At 40.1% G+C, this 19,860-nt stretch overlaps 1 protein-coding gene across 1 annotated transcript in view; it reads left to right on the top strand.

Moving 5' to 3' along the window:
* The window catches only part of LOC127657630 (rap guanine nucleotide exchange factor 5-like), a 77,103-nt gene that overhangs the window by 12,254 nt on the left and 44,989 nt on the right, over positions 1 to 19,860 (top strand). The window contains exons 6-10 of the mRNA XM_052146497.1: positions 593 to 674; positions 5,774 to 5,825; positions 6,735 to 6,805; positions 9,576 to 9,701; positions 19,298 to 19,422. Of these exons, the coding sequence (XP_052002457.1) occupies positions 593 to 674; positions 5,774 to 5,825; positions 6,735 to 6,805; positions 9,576 to 9,701; positions 19,298 to 19,422 (456 nt within the window). The remainder of the gene's footprint in view (positions 1 to 592; positions 675 to 5,773; positions 5,826 to 6,734; positions 6,806 to 9,575; positions 9,702 to 19,297; positions 19,423 to 19,860) is intronic.

The following is a 19,860-nucleotide window of genomic DNA, read 5'->3' as shown; positions in this document are numbered from 1 at the left end:
TATAATATTCATTGTTAGGTAATGATACCTGATATATTTACTAATGTAACAAATAGAACCTTATTGTAAAGTGATAGCAATTATTTAATTATTTTGTCAGCTCGATCACCCCAGTATAATAATCAAAATCATAATTTCTGTTTTATATGTTTAACAAAGCAAACAATAAAATCTATTTACCTCTTGTTGTCCTCCGCTAAACTGCAGTATGTGGCCTCACTTGCCCAGATCAATAACGTATGAATTGTATCATAGTCAATGTCAGAAGATCTCTTTTGTCCAGAGTAGCTAATGATGTTCAGTTTTAACTGTTCAGTACCACAATGAAAGGTTGTTTTGACATTTATAAAAAAGTGCTGTGCAACAACCAGGGGACAATATGTTATTAGATGTTCATACCATGATAGTTTAATATTAAACACCAAGGTGCTGCATAATTACTTTGTTCATCTACTATAGTACTAATACGTTTTTATCACAGTTGTGTGGAGTGTAAGAAAAAACAAATATGGTAAAACCATGATAATGAGTTGTTTGTTCTTTAAACTGCACTTTTGACTGAGATTAAGTTGTGCTTTATGTTGGTCTGTAGTTGTACAGAAGACACACTGAATACTTCTGATGTTTGTAATCCTGTTCTTCAAATGAGAGCATTGGAGCATCTCACCTCAACGGTAAGAAAGCTATTACTATTACTATTATCTCCATACTAACTGCTACTAATGAGCTTTTTTTATTTACTAGTCTTTAATTTTGGTATTTCATTTGAAGGTTTCAAATCAAAACATCTGATGACACTAGATGTTTCCCTGCTTTTAAGCACACTTTGAACCACTGTATACAAGTTTAGTGGTTTAGTGCAGAGACTTTTCACATGCAAACCCTCTCACACCTGTGATTTATCCATTTGAGACCAAACAGTTCTGGTGTAATGACTGAATCAGTACATTACTGTGGCCATGCAGTGCATGCTTAACTTCCAGCTATTAAGGTAATGTTGCAGAACTTTTCCTCAAGATGGCCTGAACACCTGCCGTCACCTTGGTATCAGAAATATGAAGTCATTTTCTTGTGATTCTGAGAGTGTTGGCATTTGCATTGGACACCCAGGTGAACTGATTATACTCATAATAAATTTCACCTGAATCTTGTGTTTAGCTAAGGAGTTAACATGCTCAATTCGACAGCTTCATCGATTGGCTTTACCTTTAGTGTATAGATTATGGTTGTGGATGTCCTACAACTAAACGCATTCAGTTGATATAGGTTTTTGAGCAAGACCTCTATCCAAATACATGCAGATTAAGAATAAAATAAAAATATAATATTACATTTTTTTGGCCAATCTAGACTAGAGTCATATAATTTTAACATATTTGTCAAAAGTACTAATCATTTCTTTAGATGAAAAAAAAACCTTTTGTATAAAAAGGAGCATCTTTAATCCTTTTCAGCACTGCTGAAAAGACCACCTCAACCAGCATGCGATTTCCATGCTGGTCTAAGCTGGTTTATGCTGGCTAGTGCTGGTTAGCTGGTGGACCAGCATACACTAACCATGATTTCCACTAGCAATACCAAGCTTGTGAAGCTGGTTGACCAGCATGGTCTTTCTGACGAAGATGGTTGAGCTCTTGTGCACAGCATCACACAATGTATTCTTTACACATACACACGCGCGCGCGCACACACACACACACACACACACACACACACACACACACACACACACACACACACACACACACACACACATTAGTGCAGTTATCATTTTGAGGACTCTCTATAGACATGGTATATATGAATTTTATACTGTACGAACTATAGATTCTATCTTCTAACTTTACCCCTAAACCTAACCCTCACAAGAAACGCAAAAAACATGGATTTGTTTCACAATATATATATATACGTATATATACTGTATATTCAATGACTTTAAAAATTTAATGTAGATTAATCGTCCATTAAAAGGTATTAAAATACATTCCTTGCACCGTGAATACATGAGTGTACACAGCTTGATCATTACGGTAATTACGGTAATGGAAATGACAATTATCATGCATTTCTGGGTAAAGAATATCAAGGTTTCTCAGGGTTACCATAACCTGAACAAAATGGGCCTTTTCATAAAAATGTCAAAATACAGGTATGCAGTATATACAGTATATTATGGGAGGGGGCAAAACAAGAAATAATTACATAAAATCTGAAAATAAATGTAAAGCCATAGTATATTGTTGTAATTCTAAATATAGATCTCAAAATAAAGTCGTCATTTTAATTTGTGTAGCACTTTTCACAACACACATCGTTTCAAAGCAGTTTTACAGAAATAATCTTGAGAGAAACTAGACTCACTCTGTTCCCCTTTGCATGGATATAAAATATGCTGAGACAGGGAAACAAAAAGAATAATATTAGCGTAGATGCCATTCAATTTATTGCAAAGTTATAGATTAACAGAAGTCTTGACTTATACTGAGAGTGTTTCTGAGTCCTGAACAGTGTTAAATGTTGAAAATGATCTACCTCCTTTTGTTAATTTTGATATTCTAGGTAGCATTAACAGGCCAGAATTTTGCAATTGGAATGAACATGATGCAATATAGTGTGGTAGAAGCAGGGCTCCAGACTAACTTTTTTCACTAGGAGCACAGTGGCCCCCAACTGAAAATTTTAGGGGCACGCACCGTAAATCAACATGCTAACCAAATATTCTCATTTCTACTCATTTCCACTGTACTATTAATAGATACTTTGATATTAGATGCAGAAATGACAATGTGCTGTTTCAAATTCACATTTTATTGTGCACTTTTATAGACGCAACAACAAGGTAAACCGACAGCACCATTGCTGTCATGGCAGTACAAATATATATAAAAAAAATATACCATAGATACATTCAGAAAAAGTGCTTAGTAACAAGTTACGGAGCATCTTTGATCATTGTGTAAGTCTTCCCCTTCAGAGTATCTGCAATTACTCCAACAAATTGTGCGATGCTGTATCGTTGTTGTATGTTTCAGTTAATTTTTAAGCCATTCTTCCTTTGAAGGTCGAGCTGGCTTTTGAATTTGGTGAAGGGTAGTTCCTCCTTAGCAACGAAGTAGGCTGTGTTAAATTTCAACATCATCTCTGCCTCATCTGCACTCTGATTTACAGCCTCTTGTCTTCTAAAAGCAACCGGCAGTGGCGTTGCTTTTTGATTTATGAACATATCACGGCATACTCTGTGCTTAAGGCTGAGACTATGTTTAACTAAAGCATTGGCGCTTAAACTGCGAAGTGCCTGCACTGTCGGCAAACTTCGTGTTTCCGCGATTTTTGGGGTAGCGACTGCAGTACTCGCAGTTCATGGAGTTCGTCTCCTTACAGTACTTCAGCCAGCTGAAATCTCGAACCCACTCTTCCTAAAATGGTGGGTTCGGGACTTTTCGCAACACAAACCTCGGACACATCATCAGACTGTGGCACTGGCACACTAGCCGCAGGTCGGAAGAACGAGTCAATAGTTCGCTTCATTGCTCAGATGCGATAGAAGGTTGTGATATTTTGTCTGTCTCCCACAGATGTTTACGCTGCGTCGATTATAGACCCTCCCCCTCCACGCATTAGCCAGTTACAGTGGCCATTCCCTATTCTTTTCACACTCATCACATTCCGGATTCATTAACGCGCAACTTCCACGTTTAACTTGTAAAAAAAAATGCACAAATTTACAGGTCGCACAAATTTACTGGATGTAAAATTCAGTCGCACACACTCAAATTTTGGTCGCAAAATGCGACCATTTGGTCGCAGTCTGGAGCCCTGAGAAGGTCACTTAAGTATTGCGTAACTAAACCATTCAAAGCTTTGTACGCAGTTAACAGAATTTTTAAACGAATAGGAAATTTAATAGCAGCCAATGTAACAATGAGAAAATGGGGCTAATATGATCATATTTCTTGGTTCTAGTCAGCACTCTGGCTGCTGCATTTTGAACCAATTGAAGTTTATTTATTGAACTTGCAGGACATCCTCCCAGTAATGCATTACTATAATCTAGTCTTGAGGTCAATGAATGCATGAATTCCTTTTTCGGCATCAGTAACAGAGAGCATGTGTGGTAACTTAGCAATATATCTGAGGTGGAATAATTCTGTCCTACAAATATTGGAAATTTGATTTTCAAAGGACAGATTGGTATCAAATACAACATCTAAGTTCGTCAATGTAGAAGACGACATAACAATACATCCATCGAGAGTCAAATTAGATTTTAGCAGAATTTTTCAGATGATAAGAGCAAGTCATTTTCAACTCTGATAAGTGCAGTTTCTGTACTGTGATGGCACCTAAATCCTGACTGAAATTGTTTGGATTAGTAAACGATTGGATCAGTAACGTGTTGCTAAAAACGCAAGCAGTTCGGCAAAGTAATACACACAACTAGCTAACTGAATCACTGACATCACCCAATCAGGCTCGGTAGCTGCTAGCTAGCAGCTAGCTATCCGGCTAATTTAATATCATTGTGTAGCGAACAAGACAATGCAATACAACAGCTGTCGACTGAACACAACAACAATTCTGACAACAACACTATTGATGTTTATTTATGTAATATTTAGTTTAGTTTCCCTCTGGAAAACATGTCCTATTCACTCGTGAATCTGTTATAAAGCCATACAGTTCTGCCTGTTCATCACAACATGTCCATTATTACGAGTTCAACATGATATCAGGTCGATATGACTTCATGTGTTTGTGACAAGTGCAGTTTCACATAGAAATGGAGACTGGCTCATGGGATGCGAGTTTATCACAAAAATGGGCTAAAAACAAGTAATCATTGCCATAAGGACAAACATGCTGTATTTGTAATAGAAATAATGCAAGATACGGTTTCATACGAATAGGCTAAAGTAAGTATTTAGGGGGGTGGGTTAACTATAGTGCTTTTTAAACTATAGTGATATCTTCAGAGATTGCTCAAGCAACATTCAAAAGCTGTGCTTTCAGAGCTCACTGCAGAATGCCTTTCTCAAGCAGCATGTTGTGAATGATATGATATAAAGCAAACTACTACATGTTCTATTCAACACAATCACACAGGAAGTTGGCATGCTGTTTCTGAAAGTTCCAGTACCTTAGGAACGGCAACAGTATGCTGACTCACTGACATGCACTGTATCCCATTGGACATATTTGGAATGGCTCAACAACAATAAATTTCCCTCGTGGCACGACTGGTAGCACATTGCGTCAGTTGTAACGGAGAACACAGTTTAATCCCTTTTCAAATGAGGAAGTAACCACGATTGTATAAACAATCACAAGTGTGATAAGGCGGTTGCATTTTTATCCCTAAAATTGCATTTTGTCTCTGTTTAGGATTAGGGTTGGATTTGGGTTTTGGTCGGGGGTAGATTAAATAAAATAAGCATTTCTCTTCACTGTTTTGCACCCTGTCCAGCTGAAAACAATACTTTTTTTACAACTGGCTTCTGGCTACCTCTCCTGGATATAAATGTATGTCACATTTGTTTATATGCTCAGAAACACTTACCGCTTTAGCTACCAGATGCGGTGTTTTTATATTCAGTCATCCGATTTTATACCGATTTCTGCTAAAGAAAAATCGGCATACACTTGCCGATTTTTATGTGAGATCAGGCTGATTCTATTACATGTTCAGCTTGGTTTTTGTAGGGTTTGTTTCAGTAAGGTTTGAACAGATAATTAGACATTAGAACCATGTCACAATTTTTTCTTTTAATAGGTGCAGAATGAACTTCTCGTGGCTCTGGCTCACAAGGCACAGACTAAATCAAGTAAGTATTGTACTGTTTTCAGGATTTAAATGTTTTAGTTTTTTTAGCTCGATAGGTGCGCATGATTTTGAGCTTGAGTGCATAAAGTATTTTAAAAATCGTTTTTAAAAATGCATTAGCCCACTAATTGTTTTTCAACTTTAAGCAATACCATACAAGGTAGAATGTACTAAATGTTGTACTAAATATCAGCATAGCTATGATTGTAAATGAAAGTCCTGTAAACAAGAAGGACTAATTTACAGATTATACACAATAAATCCAGTAAATGGATCTACTTTCACTCCACTCGGAATATAGTTTCAAACGAAGCCAAAATAGTACGAATCATTATGCGCATTTGAAAGCACTTCCTAAATTGCATATTCATTTTGGGGAAACACGCAAAAATTGCCAAGAAGTGCTATTTTGCTCATCTGAAAGACGCAATCCTCAAAAGACTACGTTAGTAGATCAGCTCTTACCTTTATTGCGTGTGCTGTCAAGTTTGCATATTTTTTATACACGCAAACCTTTAGAAAATCAGGGTCATAGTGTTTTGTCCATTTTTTGAAAGATTTCAGTTGAATCTGTTTATGTCAATAAATTCCCAGTCTGAACAATTACTATGACTGTTACCTATAAAATAAAACTGATATCTAATACAAAAGTAGCTATAAATAATGCAGAGCCACTAAACTCATACTAAACCATAACTAAATTGAGTTTACAATAGAATGTGATTAGAATAGAACATTTTCAGAATAATGTTACGAAATAAAATGTATTAAATGTTTCAAAACAAAACATTGAATAATTCTTTATGGGGGCATCTTTGTCCATTTTGATGGCATTTTTGCACTGAACCCTGGTTAATATGTTACCCTGACTGGAACTAACTGTACTTGCTAAATTATTTTTATTTTACAGTGATCACTGCAAGCAGTCCAGAGCACAATATTGACACCCCACCACCTTCTCCAATTCCTGCTGAGCGCAAGGTAATGAGAACACAGATTTCTTGCTATTGGGGTTTGCATTGACTCATATGTGTGCATGTATCAGCATGTGTGTATGTGTTGTTGTGAATCTATGTTTTGCTGAGCTAAACAGCTGTCCGAGTTACCCACTGCTGTCCATACATTCCCTGATTGAGCACTGCTTTCCTGCAGCCCAGTCATCAGTAGAAAGCCCTTGAACTGGCAGAAAGGCAAAGGAACCATGATTGGAGATTGATGGATACCCTATACTGGGTGTCAGAATAGAGTCTTGTGCCTGTCTTAGAGGCTCTTTTCTTTTACAGCTCTGTGTAATATCTGATTCTTCATTGCAGTACATCTGAAAGGTCTATGATTAAGACAACAGAATAGCAGTGGTGCACAAGGACAAATTATGTTTCAAAGAAAATGCTCGACTGTACAGGCTTTAACATTAATGCCATTTTAAAATAGTGTCCTTAAAACCAGTGTTTCTCAATTAATTTAGCTAAAGGACCCAGATTTTTCATTTCATTTCAAATGGCAACCCAAGACAAATTGTTCATTAAGCAAAAGTAAAAATAAATAAATCCTAAAATCACACTCATAAATATATTCATATTAACATGTACTGAATAGGAATAAGCTGAATGGGAAAATAAACATTTTAGCTTCTAAGTGTCGCTTGAATTTTATGCTCTGAGTTGCCAAAAATTCACCACACTAAGCATATTGTGGTTGGCACAAACCATTTGAACTCTTGCTGCAATTGAACTTGTATTTACTGTCATCAATGTCATTGTGGCAGGGCGGAACTTTTTTTTCACCTCTCTCTCCTCTCTCCCTCTCACTGCCGCTCCGTGTTGGCCTTTTCCCTCTCGTTTAAATTTTAGTGTTTTTTTTTGAGGGGTGTACTAGGAGAAAATGCTGTTGTTTTTGTTCCCAAGTGTCCAGTCAAACTCTTCTTTATTTTGTTGCAAATTATTCTATCACTGGTTAAATGCTAGTCAAATTAGGCAGGTGGCAATATGGGAAGGTTGCATAACATTAGTAGTCCTATATATTTAGCTATTCTAACTAAACATGAATATATACTGTAGTTAGTTGCATTTTATTATTTACATTTAGCATTGTTGTTTTCCTGCTGTCCATGCCTGATACTTTCAGAACAGACCTACAACCCACCAATTGAGTACTACTGCTATAAACTATATATATATATATTTTTTTTTTTTCTTGTAATATATCATAGATATGGGGTCATATCCTATCTTATTCTATCTCTAATCAAAAACAATTTATTATTAGCCTAATTGTGTGTGATAGCTTCCATGGAAATTAGTTTTGTTATGGCTGGACATGTTATCTCAATAGTTTATCACAGTTTTGTTTTTTAATGGTTAGTCCCTATTGTCAAATCTTGATAATTACCATAGTTTAATCTTACCGTCCATTGTTTTCTATATTCACCCCTACATTGAAGTGCTATAGAATGTCAGGGACTTTGGTTGTGTTGAATTTGTCTAGCATGATGTTTGATTCCTTATATAGCCAGCAGAGCTGATATGAAAATTCTTGAGTGTGTTTGGGAAAAATTCCTCTCTTCTTCCCTTATTTCAGAGAATTAGGTCATAGGTTCTCCTCTGGATGTGTTTTCCATTGTGTTTGAATGGAGCATAAAGACTAAACAGGATACATACTTGATTACTCTTTTTAGATGCAGTATTATTTAGCTAGCTATCTGGGGTATTCCAGATATATTTAAAGTGTTGATCTGTGATTTATTCTGTTTAAGTCAAAAAGTATCTGGACACTTTCTGGTTGTCAAGCTTTTGAAACTTGTCCAGAGTTAATGTGATGAACTTCACCTGAGGTTACTCTGCTAGGACACCTTTAAAATTAATGGGAACCAACTTCATATGTACACTTAAAATAAATTTAGGACTTGTTGGTGACAAGTTATTGCAAACATTGTCAATTTAAGTTCTGAGGAAAGGGTTGCATGATTTGTTTGCAGATGCCACTTTGGTGTTTGGTATTTATCAAGTTGTCTATTTTTTTATTTATCCATTTCTATTTCATAACAATATTCCATAAAATTGAATAGTGTAAAGTTTAACAAAATTAGATTAATAAAAAAAAATTATATTTAGTTTTTTATTTTATTAAAGATTACTTAATTCAATTTTATGGAATTTTGTTATGAAGTTGAAATGCTTAAATCTTAAAAAAAAAAAATTGTGTTTTGGTACCACTGTATATACAGTTTGTAGGACAGCGAGTGTCACATGACCATAATGCTGGTACATGTATTATAGATTGTACTTATTGAATGGTATCTTAGTTTAATAATGGTTCACCCATCAGTAACCTGCGCTCCCAGACCCCATGCTGGCCTTTCTCACATTTTATGGAGATTGTGAAACTTCCAGAATTGGAAGGGACTGCCAGATGTTTCCTGGTCGCCCCCACCCTGCCTATGTGCGTAAGAGAGAGAAAGATATAGGCAGGTTCACTCTCCCGCTCATGCAGCACTGTCTGTGAGTCTTCACTTTGTAAAGCTTTCCTACTGAGTGCCTGCAGCTCAGTAACCTCAGGACTACTGTGGCCATCTCAGCTAACTCAAAGTCAGGGGGCTTTCAGTCTCACCGGATTAAAGACACAGCTGAAGGAGTCAGTGAGACGGTTGTCAAACTCACAGTGACTCAGAGAGTGAGCTGCTTTTGTGCATTGCAGCCCCATGGCGTGGGACTGTGGCCTGAGGTATGTGTTTTCTGTGTCCCCTGCACTGCAGCAGGGGCCTGTAGCTGGTACACGCAATAGAGAGGACATCAGCCGATTGGAGATGGTCCAGAGACTGGCTAAAGACGGATGCCGCCTTTTACATGGGTCACTCAGAGCTACTGAAAGGCCCAGTGAGGTAAGATGCAAACTAATATCCATGTGCAGTGGGGTACAAAAGTCTGAGACCACATTGAAAATCTGGAATTCAAAATTTTATTTAAACATTAAAAAAAAAATCAAGTTAGAGTTTTATGATTGCTAACATTTTTAAAGAAATGTATGGAAAATTATTTAAAGTGGTTCATTATTTCTAGGTCAATAATCAAATAAGCTAATTTGTGACATTAAACAGGTTAACTTGTGAAGTCCATGTCAGCTTGAGTGCAAAAGGGCACATTCCAAATATTGTTAATCTAACATCAACTTTTTGATCAAATTGATGATGATAATATTATTTTTAAGTAATATCTCTCTCTCTCTCTCTCTCTCTCTCTCTATATATATATATATATATAAACATCATAAAGATGTTTGCAGTCAATACACATGTTGGTTTTGTCTCAGCATTTGAGATTTTTGGGTTGTTTAAATATGAGGTAGAGGGATTTTTTTTATAAAGGTCTATAAATGTTCTTTGTTTTGTAATAGGAATTTTGTTCAAATTTGTGTAGCAGCACACTTACAGGCTGATATTTTCTTTATTTTAATAACAAGTCATAGTTTGATGTCACTTTTATCAGGGGTCTACATTCAAAATCTCAAACTGATTTCTAAACTAAAACCAAAAATGGCACCAATACTTATCCTAGTCTCTGATTGGCTGATCCCACAATAGTCCCAGTTTGTCACTTCCTGATAGCAGCCAGCCACTTACAATGGCAGGAAGAGTTTACGTGAGTGCCATAAGATAGGTGGCGACCATTCACTCCTTCTGCCAGGTTCCATTTTGAGTGAAATATTTATTTGACCTTTCTTAAACAGAAGTATAATTATCCTGCATTGTACCTCTAACAATGTTAAGGGACTTTAAAGCTAAATTAAGACAAGCTCTTACTTGCAGTAATTAATTATTTCTTGACAATAGCTTTTGACCAAATCGCTTTAGTGCTGCAGAAAATGTCACAGTATTTGAGGCAAGAATATTCTGCTGTCCGGATTGATTGCGTTCTGTCCTCTCTTTATTCCCAGATCTCTAGGATGATTTAATCAGGCTGTTCTTATTAATTGGCAGACTAGATCGCTGTATAATATACCAGTTAGACGTTTACACAAACTTCAGTTAATTTATATTACCCATTATCTTAAAAATCTTATGATCTAAGATCATATGCTTAAATGCATGAACGCTTTGTAAGCAAATATTGTGCCTACATATGAAGTTCTCTACAAAACTAAAGTTGTACTTAATTATTTTGGAAACTTGGACCAGATAGTAAAAGAAAAGCATGTAAACAATTTGCCACCATAAATGGGAACTCTTTCAAAACTGTTTAAAAAGGATCCCAGGTCATTCCACCTCATAAAATTGGTTGAGAGAAGACATTGAGCTTGTAATTTATGCAGGCAAAGGGTGGATACTTTTAAGAAACTAAAATAAAACATAGTTCCATTTGTTTAAATAATGGTTTTGATGACTTAAATATTATCCCTAATTGTGGAATATATTATTAATATATTTTTTTTTAGGTGTATTCACACGTTGAATAGTAACGTTAGTGTTAAATAACCTCTTTTATTAACCTAAATGTTATACGAAAAGTAGAATTATATTAACCGTTCTAAAATGTGTTGTTGCTTCAATACCATCACATGCTTGTGGTAGAGTTTTCTATTGAAGGCAAATAGTTGCTGTTGATATGGAACACCTGATGCTTGATTTTATAGGAAGAACCCAAGAGGACAGAATATTTTCTGTTAGTGCAGAAATTATGTGTAGGGAAGCGTGATGTTGCATGTTAAATCTTTGAACTGGACTGATATATGAGATTATTTTTGCTGGGGGAAGAAACATTGGTTCTGTTGTGGAAATGGGCACTTCATGCATACATTATGTTTTGTAATGTCTGACATAATTTAGAAATAACTTCTGACATAATATTATAAATAATACCCCTTCGATGTTTGAACCTTTTTTTTTTTACATTTGATTGAGCTATTTCGTATGGTGTATCTGAAAACTTACTAAAACCCTGCATTTACATTATCATGTCCAAATGTCCTTTAAAGTGTAACTTTTTTTACTTATCTGGGACTGCTGATGGATGCAGGATGGTTTAAAATCTATAAAATATGTTCAGCTGAATTTTGTACATTGATTCACACATAGATTCTGAATGGTTACAAAATTATCTTCTAGCAGTTAAATGCATACAAATTTAGTCATCTTCTTTCTGAAAAATGCTCCAAAAGTATTGATGACTCATCCTGCACAGCACAGCTTTTTGTCCAATTATATGCTCTCTATAGAATGAAAATGCACCTCCCCTTAATGCCACCTGCAGCTGACTAGCAAGAAGATTTCATGGTTCAGTAGCAAAACACAGCTGTGACGTGAACCGAAGGCTATTGGCTGTTTAAAGAAAATGGGCAATGTCCCACCCAATTTCCTGGTTCAGTTGGTTCAAACATCAATGCAGATTTCATTAGGTATTTAAATGAAATGATTATCTTTTATTTTTAATTCAGAAGCAAGTGTGACTTTTTTAGTGGTTCAGATGCTGTAAGATATCTTAACAGGCAGTTATGATAAAGCTGATGTGAATTCTTTGGTGTGCCTATTTAATGCTTTTGTGTCTTTTACATCAAACTTGCCATGAACATACCTTAACACAGCAGATTGCTGTTAAGCACATCGGCATGAGACACAAAGCCAGTCTAACGGTTAAGACAATGTGCAGAGGGATGAGGTCTGCTCTTTGATTTACAAACCCTCTTGCAAGTGCATACCACACATTTTGCATGCTCTCTGCTTTGTGTTGCAGTCTCTGCTATTAAATACAAGTGGAGCTTTGCTGAGCCTCTTTGCTTTGGCAGGGATCAGACTTGAATAAACTAAAGGCTGGTGGTGGAACTATATGCTTTCTGTCTACTGCTCCAAGTCCATTAATGTGTTCTTGTAAGTTTAGTGGAGATCTATATGCATGCATTTAAACTAATAATGCCTTTATCATTAGGAGACAATGGGTACTATAGGCACAGATTGGATGTATTTTAAATGGAGAATTACCATGTTTTTCTAATTTAACCAAGGGTAATGCTTAATATGCAGCATGTGCTCTGGTTTTATCTGAATTCTTCTGTATATCCCTGTAGCCCTTAGGAACTGTGTATGAGGATATATGAAGAAAAAAAAGTTTATTCCAGTTGGGATTCTGGATTCCTTTGTGCAAGTAATGGCAACAGACCATGATATGATTTAAAATATCACATTGTCTTTTTGTCACTTTGATAAACAGTTGCATAGTTAAACACTGTTCCAGAGGCTGTGTTCTGCTCTGTGTTCCTATGACTGAGGCATTTGCAGCTTACTTAACTGTGATGAAAGTTTCCATATTTTTTCCCAGTATTTTTATTGTTATTATTAGATAGATAGACAGACAGACCGATAGACATACAGACAGACAGATGCTTTCTGACTACAATACCATATCCTTGAGGCATTTCCTCTGTCACATGTTTTCTGGAAGCAACTATCAGACTCCCAAGGATGGCAACATACCAACAATGGTCACAGAATCAATAATTCATTGTATAGAGAGACTTCCACTTAGTGAGAATATCTATAGACTATTAAGAGAATTAAGTGCGTTCAGGGCTGTTGCTGATCATCATTTCAGTCAAAAACAAATCTGAAGTAAACCAGGGTTGAGAACTTGACTTTCACTCGTAGAAAATGCATTAAAGATCATCTAACCCCCTTAAATTCAAACATTTTTAGCTTTCAACTGATCTTAAAATAACGGTACCTTCAGACACTGTATAATCACAGAACAGGTTGGAAAGGCCTAATCATGACTTATGCAGTCACTTCAAAAGGGAGCCGAGGCCAGCAAGAGTCCTTTCAGTCTCTTTTTTGATTGTAGTATACCACTTAAAGGGATAGTTCACCCATAAATAATTTCTGCCATAATTTTTGGTGATCAATTACTGACCCTTTTGTTGTTCCAAACCCTTATGACTTTCTTTTCTCCATGGAACACAAAATTAGACTGTAGGCAGAATGACAGCCTCAGCCACCTTTCACATTGTATGGTAAAAATATGCAATGGAAGTGAAGGGTGACTGAGGTTCCCTATCTGTCACTCACTCGACGTTGTGGTGATGAGTTGACACTAGGGGTCGCACCTGCGGAGCCCAGACATTTCTGATCTTGAGAAAAGGCCAATGGAAATTGCCATGTGGAATTTGCATGCCACTCCCCCGGACATACGGGTATAAAAGTCACTCCTTTTATACCCGTATGTCCGGGGGAGTGGCATGCAAACCCCGCTGCAAACGCACATAAAATATCTTCTTCAGAGCCAAGCGAGCAAGTTCAAAGAGCTGAATTCCTCTGCCACCTCCATTCATCTCTCTATGCTACACCTTTTACTGCCCGGACCCGGTTTGCAGGCTCGCCCTCTCTCACTACCCTTGACGGTGGGGCTGCCAGGGAGTGCTTGGCGACTCCCCAGGTTGGTAAGGCGATCGCGGTGCACTTGTGCCCACAGAACGCCGGTACCTGGTGGAGCCGTCCGAGTCTCCCATCCAGGGCCCGTGTGTTTACGTCGTCACTCACAACTGAGCCTACAGTGCCGCTGGACAGGCCGCCTCCGCCCTGCACGCCACGGCTCTCCTGCAAGTGCACCAAGCCGTGGCGCTCAAAGAACTGCACAAGGGTAGTTCTGACCCGAGATTTATGAGAAAAGACCAATGGAAATTGCCGTGTGGAATTTGCATGCCACTCCCCCAGACATACGGGTATAAAAGGAGTGACGCTGCAAACACACATCAGATATCTTCTTTGGAGCCGAGCGAACAAGTTCACAGAGCTGAATTCCTCTGCCACCTCCATTCATCTCTCTACGCTGTTGGATCTACGGCGCATTCCAGCGGTCCTCCCCCTCGCACACCACGGTTGTGCCGAGCACCACGGATCTCCCATTCCCCCAGCACGCTCGTTTGTCCCTGCGAGTTCGTGATGTGACCGCCGGCTCGTCTCAGGGCGAGTTCGCGGTCGCGGCTTGCGAAGGGGATGAGCTTTCGATTACAGCATCGGAGAGTGGGTTGGTTCAGTCTGTCGCCATGCGCAGCTGACGGCCATGCTTGCCCGGGCGGCTGGGAGCGTCGGGATGGAGTGGAATCCTCCGCTCCCCCCTGAACCCTCGCGGCCCGGTGATCATTCCCGGGGCTCCGAGCGCCGCTTACGGCCGAGCCCCGCCCCATACTTTTCTTCCCGGAAGTGCATGATGAGCTCACACGAATGCGGCGGGCACCTTTTACTGCCCGGACCCAGTTCGCAGGCTCACCCTCTCTCACTACCCTTGACGGTGGGGCTGCCAGGGAGTGCTCTGTGACTCCCCAGGTTGGTAAGGCGATCGCGGTGCACTTGTGCCCGCAGAACGCAGCCACCTGGTGGAGCCGTCCGGGTCTCCCATCCAGGGCCCATGCGTTTACGTTGTCAATCACAACTGAGCCTACAGTGCCGCTGGACAGGCCGCCTCTGCCCTGCATGCCACGGCTCTCCTGCAAGTGCACCAAGCCGTTGCGCTCAAAGAACTGCACAAGGGTAGTTCTGACCCGAGAATTATGCAGGAGCTGCGCTCAGTTACTGGTCTCGCCCTCCGAGCGATGATGGTCACGCCGTGGTCTCTCGGGCAGGCGATGTCCACCTAAGTGGTCCAGGAGCACCACCTTTGGCCCTATTTGGTGGCACCGTAGAGGATTTCGGCCAGCAAACCTCAGTAGTTTAAAGGCAGACGGGGACCATTAAACACATCCTGCCCTGGCGCAATGCAATTTCTCGCACCCCCATCGGTTTGTCGCCAAGGGCGTCCCCCTGCGGCAGCAACACTGGCTCCGCCACAGCCCACCCCAATAGGCTGTCCCCGGCGTCGAGTCACCTGCAGAAAGCAGATGCCACCCGTCTCATGGCCGGTCGCCAAGAACCCAAGAAAGGCTTCAAAGCGTTCCCCCGAGATGGGCAATCCAGGAAGTAGAAGACCCGCTGCACAGGAGCTGGTGGAGGGTTCGAAGAAAAAGTCTTCTCATTTCTTGGGCCTCACAGTCCGGGCACCGTTTCTCTCTCTGGCAGGCATGGCGCCTTGGAGGCGGGCCTCCTGCCCCCACACACCAAGCTGTGGAAAAAATCTGCACCCTGATGTGATGTCTCCACGGGCTATGAGGATGAAAATCTTCCTCCCCGTCCCAGGCTGTCACAAGGAGTCAGGTATGTGCTTTGATGTCTCTAGACTCAGCACCTTGGGCTCCGCCCCGTCGCAAGGCCCCACACAAGGGCTGTAGGTCCAGTTTGGGGGCGTGGCTTGCGCTCCCCAACCCGTCGCATTGGTTGATCAGGACCTTGCGACTCGGCTACGTGATTAAGTTCGCCAGGCCTCCGCCCAGGTTCCACGGCGTCCGCTCCACTGAGGTGAGAAGCGAGAACGCCGCTGCCTTGCGCGCGGAGATCACCTCCTTTCTACGAAAGGACGCGATAGAGCGTGTCCCTCCAGCCGAGGTGAAGAAGGGGTTTTACAGCCCCTACTTCATCGTACCTAAAAAAGGTGGCAGGTTGCGGCCAATCCTAGACCTGCGAGTTCTGAACCGGGCTCTGCACCGATTCCCACGAGATGCTCACGCAGAAATGCATTTTAGCGAGCGTCTGGCATCAGGATTGATGCCTTTCCCCTCCCTTGAGGCTTTCCCCAGTTGTGTCTGGAAGAAGTGTGAACCCTGGACATTCTTCCTCCCTAGCCTAGCTCACTGCCACCCCAGTACGGGCATCACCAGGCCCCCGTACTGAGATAAGTGCTCCACATGTGCTGGTTGTCCCCCTAGGCAACCCTGTGTGATGTATATTCCGCAAAATGGTTTCCCTGCTAGTAAACTGCGTCTTCCTTGGGCAGGGGGCTGTGTTTGTAGTAACTCCTCCCCACTTGGGTAGGATCTACCACGACAGCGCTTCCCACAATGTGCTTCCGCTCCTAACCGGTAAAGACTTTGTGTTGTATTCCACCTAAAATCCCCCCCCCCCTTGAGACGTTGTCTCCCTCCTGCCACAACACTGAACCAACCGCTAGAATGGCCAGGTCTTTGGCTCGGCTCCTCAGTGCGATACCTGATGTGTGTTTGCAGCGTAACTCCTTTTATACCCATATGTCCGGGGGAGTGGCATGCAAATTCCACATGCCAATTTCCATTGGCCTTTTCTCAAGATCAGAGATGTCTGGGCTCTGCAAGAGCATCCCCTAGTGTCAACTCATCGACACAACTTCTCGTTCCCTACATCAGGGAACGGAGGTTACGTCAGTAACCGAGACGTTTATCTCTTTATGGAAAAAAAGACTTTGAAAATTCCTTTGAGATCAGTTCATTTAAAGATACTTTTACCCTTTCTCTGTTTGTAGAAAGAAAATTATGCAAATAGATTCTTACACCAAATGGGCTCTGCTCATCTGGGTTTGCCCCCAGCCTGCACCAGAGCCAAAATAACTAATGGAAGTGCCATTCAAACAGTGAGAAGAAATTTGTTACTTCACTTTCAGCCAGAGCATTAGCTGATGCTGTGTAATGTTCCATAGTCCTCGGTCACTATTTAAGCGCTCAGTTTTGCCCCCCGGAGTCTGGATTTCACAGGCAGGACTTGTCTGCAGTATACTTCCATTAATGGGGCTTTTTGCCAAGGCAAATCCAAGCTGAAAGTTCTGCCTGGGGAGATGAGTCTGTGATTGTGTTTTTTCTAATGCAGTTTGTGCTGACAGTCTCAATTGGCATCCTCATTACTGAGCATTCTCTCTGTGTGTCTGGATTATTATAGTTTTTAAAATGCCACTATTCTTTTTTTATTATTATTTCATTTTATATTTTATTTTTCTATTTCAGGGAAATGACAGGTTTTTTAGTTTTATTTAGTCTCTGTGTTCATTTTTGTGTGTATTCAGCAACACAAATTGTTCCATCTGCCTATGAAGACACACAATACTTTATCAGAAATGGGTTGCTTTACATTTCACATCTTGTTTGGATGGCTCTTTTTGTGTACTGAATACACTGATTCCAAGTCAGGCTTGAGAGAGAAATGCTTAAGTTATTTTATCTAAAATTGTCTGTCTGTGAGTTTTCATTTACATTTGTATTTTTAGTTCATTTTGGTTCTTTTGCAACTTTCGGTTTTTGGCTTACAGTTACGAAAATATTTTTTTCACTGCTTGATTTCTCATTTAATAATTTTTGTTTTCTGCCTAATTATGGCTACACACACACACACACACACACACACACACACACACACACACACACACACACACACACACACACACACACACACACACACACACACACACACTCATACTTGTTTTTATATCATTGTGGGGACTCTCCATAGACTTCCATGCATTTTATGGATTTTATACATATCTAACGATAATTTCTATCCCCTAACCCTACCCCTAAACCTAACCCTCAAAGAAATCTTTTTGCATTTTTACATTTTCCAAAAAACATCGTTTAGTATGATTAATAAGCCATTTCCCTCATGGGGACCTCTGGCTTGGCCCTACAAGGTAGGTGATCTCAGGTTTTACTATCATTGGTTCCAACAATTTAGTATGAAAATTTACAGACAATCACACGTTGGTGCGGCTGTCCTTATGAGGACTCTCCATAGACATAATGATTTTTATACTGTACGAACTATATAATCTACCCCTAAACCTAACCCTCACAAGAAACTTAAAAACAAAACATTGTTTAGATGTGTTTAAGCGATTTTAGTTATGGGGACACTAGAAATGTCCTCATAAACAACATTTATAGCATAATACCCTTGTAATTACCAGTTTGTAACCTTAAAAAATGTCCTGATCTGAATGTTGAAAAATGATCTGCAGTATGCAGTATGATCTGTGCATTAATTACCCTGCTAATTTAAAGGAATTGTTCACCCAAAACTGAAAATTCTGTCATAATTTTCTCACCCTCATATCATTCCAAATCTGTAAGACTTTCTTCTGTAGAACACAAGATAAGATGTTAAGCAGAATGTCCAAGCTGCTCTATTCCATTCAGTGAAAGAGTATCAGTGTATTCCTTGAACAAAACTATCATGTGGTTTCAGAAGACTCAAAATATCTCTCACAAGTAATATGGACTACTTTTATAATGCCCCCCTTCACTTTTATTGTAAAGAAGAGGGCAGTATGAACATTCTTATAAATGTTTTCTTTTCGATGTTCGATAGAAGAAAGTCCTGCAGGTTTGGAACGAAATGAAGGTAAATAAATGAAGACACAATTTTCATTTTCGTGAGAAGTATCCCTTTAAATTTCATTGGCCCTTTTCAGCCATCGTTGAAGAGTGTTACAGTAGAAAGCATTGTGTTGGATCCTGATAAAATGAATCCATTAAAAAGTGCCGTTTGATGTGGGATATTTAATTTAAAACTGTATTGTGATGGAAATCAGTGGGAAGAGAAACAGGGACAGCAGGACAACAGGGAATCTCCTTGGTAATAATTTTAAGCCCTCCCCCCTGCAGCCCGCCGGTGACGCAGCAGTCTGTGTGTACGAGCGAGAGCGGACCCACAAGATGCTGCTTCCTCAGAGGACAACGTCACCCAGATCTTCCCCCTCCCTCACCCCCTCCTCCTCTTCGACCAGGAGGTAAGCAGCCACACACTGGCTCTCACATGTATGCAGCGCTTCAGAGTGCACACACCCTTTCTCTCTGCCTCTCTCTCTCACACACACTATTTCTCTCTCCATTCATTCTGTCTTGCTTGTGATCTGTACAGCCCTGTCACTTTATTTTTATATCTCATCTCCCTGAAGTCATTCTCTCTCACATTCAATCACACACACATACGTTTGAGGATGTGCTACATTGCCGTGTGCTCTTTTCTATGGAGCCATTTGGCTTCTGAGGGATCTTAAATCAGAGGCTTTGGAGGCTGATAGCAGAGCAGGGAACGTCAGGCTGCCGTGCCCAGTGTTGCGGAGCTCTCACTGGGCAGTGCTGAGTCAGCAGACTCCCTGATCCTCCAGGTCAATGTGGTAAGCCAGTGCCGATGCCGACATGGGCAGCAGGCGTGTAGTGGCCCT

The sequence above is a fragment of the Xyrauchen texanus genome, chromosome 17, assembly GCF_025860055.1.
Source record: "Xyrauchen texanus isolate HMW12.3.18 chromosome 17, RBS_HiC_50CHRs, whole genome shotgun sequence".
Lineage (NCBI taxonomy): Eukaryota > Metazoa > Chordata > Actinopteri > Cypriniformes > Catostomidae > Xyrauchen > Xyrauchen texanus.
The sequence above is the reverse complement of the archived record's forward strand: the minus strand, read 5'-3'. Positions and strand labels throughout refer to the sequence as shown.